Here is a 10,398-nt window from a genome sequence, read left to right on the forward strand (position 1 = left end):
AGTTTCCTCCATGATGGATGATAAAGTTGCATTATATTGTGACTAATGTTGATTTTGATTTTCAGTGAAACTTTCCATTTCATTGAAATATGTATGTACATGTTCTTCCATATTTTATACCTTAAAACAGTCTAATAAATATAGTCAGGTTAATTAACTGTGATCTCTTAATGTGATTAATAATAGATACTACCAATCCCCCCATTACAAATATCAGTTTAACTCCTGGTTACATGTATTGTACTGCGAGTATCTACTCTATGTATTATGTTAACAATTTAATGGGTGTTTTGTAGCATTTGATTGGCTTTAAGGGTAAAGTAAAAACAGCCTGATTAATTTCTGAAGCAGCATGGTTTCAATAATATGGTCAAGGACTCTTCAGCCTTTTCAATGTATCCACAAAATCATCCAAGAGCACTTTTTATCAATAAAAAGTAGTAATGATGTTGGATACATTTAGTACAATCAGTGTTTTTTATATACAAACAGCACAAATTTCAAATGCTAAAATTGTAATGGCAGTACTGTATAACATACAGTCATGTCATCCTGCAGGGGTCAGTCAGGGTAACGTAATGAAAATCAAGAGGGGAGGTATGACGCACAGCATTAACCTGTGTTTGATTACCAGTGACCTGATCATCTCAGACACTGACAGCAGTACTCCCATGCATGGTTAACACTGGCATAAAAGGTTTTTCAAAAATAGAACAAGTGCCGGCTTTTGCTGATGAATCCAAAAACAATGCAGCCATTATCCGCCAAACACCCTGACAGTCAATGGGGATCGTGTCAAGATCTGTCGATTGCTTCATGTAAAATCACAAATGGCACTGCACCTCAACTGTTATCTGCCGGTGAGTTGTTTACTGCATTAATGACGGCTGATGAATGTTTTGATGGAATTTTAGATCTGATTCACGACCCTGTGACCACATTAATCTCTGACATTAAAGATACAGTTGTCATCCAAATATAAACAGGGTTGGGTTGCCCTACCTCCAAAAGTGAAAAACAGAGGATTGTAACCTGCTCTATCACTGCGAAATTGATTTACTGTTTTTTAATAAAGGCACTACAACTAGAAAACAAATGAATCAATTTAACTTTTCAATATTCTCTGATAATAATAATAACATCATATCATTTTATTGTCATATTCTAAGGGTGAGTCTGTCCATCAATAGATACCCATAAACAACCTGTGTATATAGAGCAACTTATTGCATTACGCAGTCAGTATTTAGTAATTAAACAGTTCTTTGCATCTGTACAGTCTTATTTGGCTTGCATATCGTTATGTCCTTGACACTTTGTACATGAGATGCACTTAAAGCTGTTCCTTTCCAGTTCCATGCAGATTCTGGTTCGAATATATCAGAAATTAGCTCATATTATAAATTAAGGGAGACAATCACAGAAAATGCTGTGATTGTAACTGATGAACCTAACTATTGGGTAAAAAAAGAAAAAAGAAAAAAAGAATTGGGCTTTAAAGGATAAGTTATCCCAAGGATGATAATACAGTTATTATCTACTCACCCCCTTGCCGCATAGAAAGTCGGGTGAAGTTTCATGGTCCACGAAACATTTCTGGAGCTTCACACCAAAACAGTGTTGCAGCATTCCCCTAAACAACTCAAGTAGATAGGGACTTGATTTAAAATGCAAAAAAAAAAAAAACTAAAAGAAAAAAGGGTCAAATTGAGATTAGATGGATGGGTGGACAATATTTAGACAACAAGCAGGCCCTTTGACAACAGTCTTTAAATTTCCTTTACTTGATCGGTCTTTCTAACAGCAGACATTTTGACTTGCCATAGCAGGACAAGCTTGGTTACTTGCTTTATTATTATTATTTTAGACCACTGTGTGACAGTTTTGCCAAGTTACACATTAGCAGGATTAGTAACTGCATCTAAATGGAATTCAGCTAATATTAATTGTAATATTTAGGCTACATATGTAGTATTCCTACTGTGCCATGTCAACATTTCTCTTGTGAAAGTGGTCTGTATTGTATTGTTATTGTTATCTTGCTTTGTACTTGTTTTTGTCATTTTGTTTTACAATCTTAATATTTTCCCTCTTAGTGCTTTGTCCTTCCTAACACGGACACGATCTCAAGCATACCCGTAGCCATATATTACACCAGCAGGGTTGTGACGCACTATATTTTTCACGACTAATTATAAATATTTAGGGTATCGTGTATGTATATACCTGTATGTTTCTTGCTCCGTGTGTTAACTCTCTGTGAACATCATCGCTGTGATAAAGGTCAGTTCCAATTTTACACTTTCACTTCACTTATTTTCGTTCATTACACCCGGTCGTGCCTCTGTTTATTAAGCGCTTCGCTCAGTACGTGTGATATAACTAATTCCTTGCTGCTTGCCGTAGTTAATTGTAAACACGGAAGTGACGTTGCATCAGTGCTCTGTTGTCATGTGCTAAAGAAGCATTTAGTTAGCTAGCTATTACAAGAATTATCTAAGAGCATAGTGATACTTGCCAATTCCTAGTTGGGTCTTCAGTGTTTCCTAACGAGTCCACACCGAGAGAATGTAACGGGAATGTAACTACAAAATTTAACCACATCCCTGTGTCGCAAAATGCAAGGGAGATAGTGTTAGCTAGGTACAGTTTTCTAAGCAAGGGATGGCAGACAAAAAGGAGAAAACATTTAAGTTCGTGATCGTAGGAGGTGGCATCGCGGGTGTGACATGTGTTGAGCAGGTGAAAAGCAATTCATTGTTCATGTAATAAATTACAAGTTAGGTGTATACAGAATAAGCCTGTTAATCTAGGTAGGCTCTACAACTGTAATATGTGTCATGTAGCTATTAACCCAGATCTTTATTGACAGCTGTCATCCCAGATTCCGTCAGCTGACGTGGCTCTGATTACAGCAGGTGCCCATATCAAGGCGGTGACCAACTATAAACAGGTCAGGATGATAATAATGATGATGAACGTTGTTATACATACACAAATTATATGTGCACACTAACGACTGACAGTAAAGACTTGTACTTTAAGTCATCCACAAAATAATGAAATTATTCAAACTTATGTTTTATTGGTTTGTTTCTCTCTGGCAAGATGTCCAAGACTCTGGAAGAGTTTGATGTTGAGGAGCGACAATCCAGTGTTTTAGAGGAGAAATTTCCCAACCTGACTGTGATCCACTCTGCTGTCAAATCAGTAAACACTCAGTCACATGTAAGTAGCTGTTTAGCAGAGGAGAAATAATATAAAACAACAATTTTGTATTTTATGTTTTGTGTTCACGCAGGATGTTTTTTTCTGGATTGGTATATGACTAACAACTGTAAGTAACATATGTAACAATGCTGTGAATCCCCTTTTAGTTTTTTGTGAAAACAAAATCTTTGTGATTATAATGTTGTAATTGCAACAAAATTTATAGAGTGATTTCATGCAACAAACCTCAACAAACTTTTTTTGGTGATCTGTCTAATGTCGCCACCTTGTGGACATTTAATTGTAGCATGTGGTTTAAGTATAGTGTGGATGCTGATCAGACTCAAAGCTTGATATGAAAAATAATCAACTATTTCCAATTCTTCTGTCTATTCTTAGTCTGTTGAAACCGCAGATGGCCATGTCTTTGGTTATGAGAAGCTGTGTATCTGCAGTGGGGGCAGACCCAAGCTCCTAACCCAGGACAACCCTTATGTGCTGGGGATACGGGACACAGACAGCGCCCAGGTACAATCCCCTCTCTCCGGATGTTTTGTATTGTTACTGACATGCAGGTGTGAAAGTCCTGAAGACTCTGAACTAATAACACCATCTCATAGTAGCCAGAAACAGTAAGTGTAAAGAAAAAGATGCTTCTGCTTAAGTAAAGTAAAATCCACAGCAGTGGGCCTTGATGCTGTGTATAAGAGTGCATCCAGTAACATCTTAACACCTGCAGCTGCTAATGTCTTTTTTGTTTTTTAAATTTGTCCTTTAATAGGCAGCAACAGTAGATATAGTTCCCTAATTTGGAAATAGACATAGTTCAACATGTTCTGATAATCTACAAGTAATCTGGACTGAAAACATAACTTCCTTCTCTTTTTTGACACCATTTTCAAGACTATGACTGTAATAATATGCCTTCTCTTACAATTAATATTTTGTATGTATATTCTTAGTTCAATATGATTCAAATTTCCCTACTCACCTACAGAAGGCTACCGCCTTTACCCTCTTTATTAGCTAATTCTGTTTAGATTGAAGGATGTAACTACTCCATCATGAAACCAATGGAAAAATGTAGGGCTGCACGATATTGGGGAAAAAAAACTGACACTGCTATTTCGGTTTTCTGTGATGTATATTGCGATATGAAAAAATGCACAAATCTTCACAAGATAAGTTTAATAGCTCAATAGAGGCTATGCACATGATGTCACAGTAGGGAAAGTCACCATGGTTGCAACCACAGAGTGGCAGAAAGACTAATGAGTGGCAACATTGTTCATACTCATCTTAATGTTCAGCCTGAATCCTGCAAAAACATAACAACACACCTAAAATGTGAAAGAGCTGAGTTAATTAATGCGTAGTGACTATTGAACATGTGCACATTGTGATGTCAAAGCTGAAACAGTATATTTTGCAGCCCTAGATCAAAGATGTGATGCAGAACATAAAGCTGGAAATAAATTAATAAACCCAAATAATAAACTATGTAAATACTTTATCTGGCTCTAGAACTCTGAACTCATAACTCTACAGGCGCTCTGTCTTATTTATATAATAATAAGACTCAAAACACCTTTTTTTGTTTGTTTTTTGGTAACATGTCTGTTTCAGATGTTCAGTTCAGTATTCAGTATCTTTCTGTACATTGTTGTACCTTGAATGACAGGGTATGTCAGTGTCTTATATGTCTGATAAATGGAAAGAGTCTAAAAAAAACATAATCTCTGCAGGTGAAAAAACAAAACATGTTGATGCTTATGAGGTTTACCTTTAATTGTGTTTCAGGAGTTTCAGAAGCGGTTATCCAAAGCAAAGACAATTGTTGTTGTTGGAAATGGAGGGATTGCCCTGGAATTAGTGTAAGTAAAAAAAAAAAAAATCACTTAGGTGTCACTTTTTAGGACAACGTGTGTCTGTGTTCTTTTTCCTTTGACAAATCGTTTTTGTTTCAATTAAATTGTGTATGTTTTTTCAGCTGAAGAGCATTGAGCCAGTAGTGAGCATTAACTCATGTACCGTACTTAAGTGAAAATTTGAGGTACTTTACTTGAGTGATTCCATTTTATACAGTTTTGTACTTCTACTCCACTACATCTCAGAGACAAATATTGTACTTTTAACTCATTATGTAACATTTGTCTGACAGCTTTAATTAGTTTTTCCTTTTCAGAATACAGTTTTTCATACCCTTCCTATGAAAACCACATATCTCCCAATTTGGTGATTATGAATTAGAATTAAAAAAATCTCTTTTTTAAAAAAATCAAATGTTTCTTTGTTTGTTGAGGAAGTTCTCCTACTTCTCAAATTAAATACTGTTTTAAAAGAAAAATCCCTTGGATTTGTTTCTCAGGACAGTGATGCTAATCACATAATGATCTTATTAAACATGATGCATTGCTGTAGATTAAACTACCCAACAGTATATAAAGTAGTAAGCTTAATAATTAATAATTAGCTTAACCATAAACACTTATATAGCAGTAAAATGCAGCATTGCATTATTATAGTAAAACACTGACAGGGACCATTTTTCTGCATGATCAGTACTTTTGCTTTTGATATTTTAAGGACATTGTACTGATAATACTTACATACTCTTACTTAAGTCATTTTCAAATTTTAATTGTAGTGAAGAGTTAATTTAGTGTGGTATTCATACTTTTTTTTTTTTTTGGCCTTTTTTATTGCTTTATTTTGATAGGACAGCTTGAGATATGACAAGAAGCAGGGTTGGAGAGGGGGGTGATTTGCAGCAAAGGGCCACAGGTCAGACTTGAACCCTGGGCCACTGCACCGAGGACTCAGCCTCTCTACATGGGGCGCGCGCTCTACCAACTGAGCTACTGTGGCGCCTCATACTTTAACTTAAACGTAAAAGATTTGAATACTTCATATAACCTGTATAGATTTGAGGTGGAGGGCTGTGAGGTGATCTGGGCTGTGAAGGACAAAGCCATAGGAAACACTTTCTTTGACCCTGGGGCAGCACAATTCCTTATCCCATCGCTGGAGGCTACCAAACCTGAAAGAGCTGCTCCCTGTAAAAGACCTCGCTACACCACGGAGGAACCAGCACCTGGAGGCTCCCACACCTTCACAGCAGGTCTTCATCGTGGTTTATTCAAATGTCTTCTTATGCTACAGCATAATCTGTGCCAAGATCATCTCATTCTTCTTTTTCTTGATACAAAAGATTGCTTAGATGTGTCTGTGTGTGAATTTCCAGACAAACATGCCCGAGGACGTGGTTCTGGTCCGACGGAGACTGGCAGTGCCCTCGGTCCAGACTGGCATGAAGGAATAGTTCTTCGAGGAGCAGAGCAGGTGAGATTATTGTGCATCTTTGTTGCTGAATGCCTCTGTGCCTAAAGCATGGAGGTCTGCTTGGGAAGGATATCACCTTCTGCAAAGAAATCTGTATGCATCTTGACCCTCTTCTCCCTGCTGGTGTGATCCCAGGTGTCCTGCAGAGTTTCAGTGGAATACCAGTGTGAGGTGGAAAAGATCTTCACCTCAGAGGAGCTGCTCAGTTCCCCGCAGCAAACACTCAGACCTGAGAATGGTGAGAACTAGATTTGCAGCTCTGACCGATCCTTTCCTAGCACCCCCCTCCTTTTTTTCCCTCCAACTTTTCATTCCTCAAGCTTTTCTCTCCTCTCAGGGGGATCCTGGCCAGTTTACATCCAGCTGACCAATGGCAAAACATTTGGCTGCGATTTTGTTGTCAGTGCCACCGGTGTCATGCCAAACACGGAGCCATTTCTCCATGGCAACAAGGTAGAAAATAAGGAGAAGTAAGCTCTCTTGTGCCTCCTAATCTTTTTAATTGTGCCAACACTGTGAGTCTGCATCTTCTTCTCTCTGTTCACAAAGTTTAATGTTATGTAATGTCATTACGGAGGTCTAGTTACTTTTTTTATCTGCATTTTTGTAAGAGACCTAATAGACATGCTCATACACAACCTTTTAGGTCCAAATACATGCACAAATCGGTTGGTAACATTTGCCACACAGATAAATATGTGGATTTGTCTTATAATAAAATAACTCTGCACCGTGTGCACTATTTGTAAATAGTAAAATAGATGCAGAAAATCATGCAGAGCACTCAGCAGTTGGGTGTTGATGCCTCTAGGAGTCACTAAAGGAGCTTTTATCACTCTAGTTCTAAGCTCGAAGCCATCTCATTGAAATGAGAGTACATTTTACAGCAGAGTTTGAATTTCACTTTGTTTTTTATATTTGTCTCCCTTCTGTGAACATGTAGTCTTAATCATACATTGGTTCCCAGTGATGAGCCCTTCTTCTCTGGTTCTATGTATTTAGTTTGTGCTGGCAGATGACGGTGGCCTACGGGTAGATGACCACATGATGACATCAGAGCCAGATGTATATGCTGCAGGTGATGTGTGCACTGCATGCTGGGAACACAGCCCGCTGTGGCAGCAGGTAAACTAACCGACCAGTCATTACATCAACCTGTGTAAAATTCCATTGTTTTCTTAGATTTAGCGTCTTAGAATAGAATATACAGTACATGGGACAACATACAGCGCTCATAGCTCAGCGGGATAGTGGCAGATTATTTGCCTGATGTCATCTTCCAAGTCTGGATACGTGCTAGTACAAAGAGCAAAGATCAAATATTCTATATGTCATCAATTCTCACATACTGCCCGCTATTTGGCTGACGCCATGTAGATTTGATTGAATTATATGATAAGTGTAACAGTTCTGATATGGTAGATTATTAATAGAAACTTAACTGGCTCTGTCATTAATCATTAAACACATGCACAGTAACCCTACTGAACTTGAAAGATAAACTTAATATACTTGACATACTGTAAGTTAATGAGTCTGTTTTTGAATGTACACCCAGCAATTGAATTTACAGCAGGAAAATATCAAAGAATATGGAAAAATGTGCCGGATATTTTCATGTGCATCAGCACATTTAATAATTCACCAGTTAATTTGTCTTGAAAGGGGGTAACTTAGGTCCAGAAAAGAGGCGTGTTCCACACATTTCATATACAGATGTTTGACAAATTAAAAGAAAAACCAACATGAACTGAACAGAACAACCTCAGTGCTCCTTGTTAAGACTGTGGAGCTCTTTTGGAGTCAGAAAGATAGTCCTTTTTATTTTACAAGACAGTTTTATGTAAGCATTAGCATGCACCTCGACTGAAGTGGTTGCATAAGCTCGACCACATGTCGAGGGTGTAAATAACATATTCAAATCAATTTGGGATCTCAGGACTGCCAGATACTTGAATTACGCTCTATGGAGCCCTTTGCAGTTGCTGCAACGCTGGTTTGCTGTGAAGCTCCAGAAATGTTTTATGGACAACAAAACTTTACCTGACTTTCCATCAGCATGGGAATAAGCAGATAATGACTGAATTTTCATTTACGGGTGAACTTTTCCTTTAATTTGAAAATCTCATTGAGATCAAGATTTCTTTTGCAAGAGAAACCTGAATGCAGCAGATAGAAAAAGGAAACAGCCAACCATACCAAAAAGTCATACAGCATCATAGACAATCACAGACATTACCATAGATTTGATGATAAACGTTTATATTATGTCATTTGGTTTTATGCAGATGGTGGTCTCACACTTTTGTGCAATATTTTCATAGTTGTTCAACTGGGTGGAGACCTTGTGACTGTAAAAACCCATTCAGTGAGCCCTGGTGCATGGAAGCATCTGACTTTCATTAAGGTTTTCCCTTTAATGTGTCACCTTTCTGTATTTCCCTGCCCCTGGGGAAGACTGTTAAGGTGAAATCCAAGTTAGAAATCTGAATAAAACAGTGTTATATTTCCTGTGTGTGTGTGTTTGGTGCAGATGCGTTTGTGGACGCAGGCCCGTCAGATGGGCTGGTATGCCGGCCGCTGCATGGCGGCACATGTCCTGTCAGAACCCATAGAACTGGACTTCTGCTTCGAACTCTTCTCACACATTACCAAATTCTTCAACTACAAGGTGAGGGACATTTTACTGAAGGGGATGGAAGTCATTTAAGTTATAACCAATATGTTAATCATCTACTATCCAAAACTGTTTTCCATTACCCTCTAGACTATTGAAAGTCACTTCACAGTGTTGGTTGGTGTTTAAACTACTTCCTGGCTGCTGGTCATTCCACAGGTGGTCCTGCTGGGAAAGTTTAATGGGCAGGGCCTGGAGCCTGACCATGAGCTGCTGGTACGCTGCACCAAAGGCCAAGAATATGTCAAGGTGATACAGAAGAGAACAACTTGTTAATACTCATGTGTGTTCATGGATCCCGTGTTTGTTAACAGTGGAGTCTAATTAACTTATTATTATAAAATATATACATTTAATTATTTATGGCTAATTTATTTACATTGATACACTTTAAAAAAAGGATTTGTTATTTTACACACAAATGTAGTTTTTATGTAAGCAGTATTAAAATCTCAGGTTGTTTGTTCCCTGTTAGACAGGAATGCTATTTGAATTTTTGTAGCTCTGTGAAGGGAGCCACTGTTGCTGCTGATGAGCCAGAAGCAAAACAGGATCAGCTGATTATTTGTTAAAACTGTAGCTATCAAAGGAAAGTGTGTCATCACAATAATTTCATCCACTAGCAGGAAAACTCATCACATCCAGCTTCATTTTCACACACGTTCCCCCTGTATTTCTGTTCCAGGTGGTTCTCAGTGGAGGTCGGATGGTGGGAGCGGTGCTGATCGGGGAAACAGACCTGGAGGAGACCTTTGAGAACCTGATCCTCAACCAGATGGATCTGACCCCGTACGGAGAGGAGCTGCTCAACCCCAACATTGATATAGAGGACTACTTTGATTGAGTTGGATTATTATTATTTTTCTTGGCGATAAAGAATGAGCGATGATCTTGGTTCTTATTAATGCACTTGTATATTTCAGAATATATTTTTGCTCTCAAATAAATTATTTTCAAAGCCAGGAGGACAAATTTAGTACTTGAGTGATATGTTTAGAGAAGGCTTTGTGGCATGAAAATCCATCGCATTGTTGAAAGTGTTCAACAATGTATGGTGGTGAAAATCCTTTGGTTGCTATGTTGCCTTAGTGACACTTGATCAAGTTTCTATCTAAACAGCAACTACGGCTCCTCCTGTGCCTCAGCAGACATTGTAACAATAGACATTA

The 10,398-nt window shown here is 38.0% G+C and overlaps 1 protein-coding gene across 1 annotated transcript; it reads left to right on the forward strand.

Moving 5' to 3' along the window:
* The first annotated feature begins 2,457 nt into the window (after positions 1-2,457).
* Positions 2,458-10,201, forward strand: pyroxd1 (pyridine nucleotide-disulphide oxidoreductase domain 1). The gene is made up of 13 exons (XM_073481086.1): positions 2,458-2,742; positions 2,873-2,953; positions 3,109-3,228; positions 3,610-3,738; positions 5,011-5,084; positions 6,135-6,331; positions 6,455-6,552; positions 6,688-6,790; positions 6,890-7,005; positions 7,555-7,677; positions 9,086-9,223; positions 9,389-9,478; positions 9,915-10,201. Exons 1-13 carry the CDS (start codon positions 2,665-2,667, stop codon positions 10,071-10,073), a joined length of 1,506 nt encoding a protein of 501 aa, XP_073337187.1. The 5' UTR covers positions 2,458-2,664; the 3' UTR covers positions 10,074-10,201.
* Positions 10,202-10,398: the final 197 nt, after the last annotated feature.

This window comes from Pagrus major, chromosome 14 (assembly GCF_040436345.1).
Source record: "Pagrus major chromosome 14, Pma_NU_1.0".
NCBI lineage: Eukaryota > Metazoa > Chordata > Actinopteri > Spariformes > Sparidae > Pagrus > Pagrus major.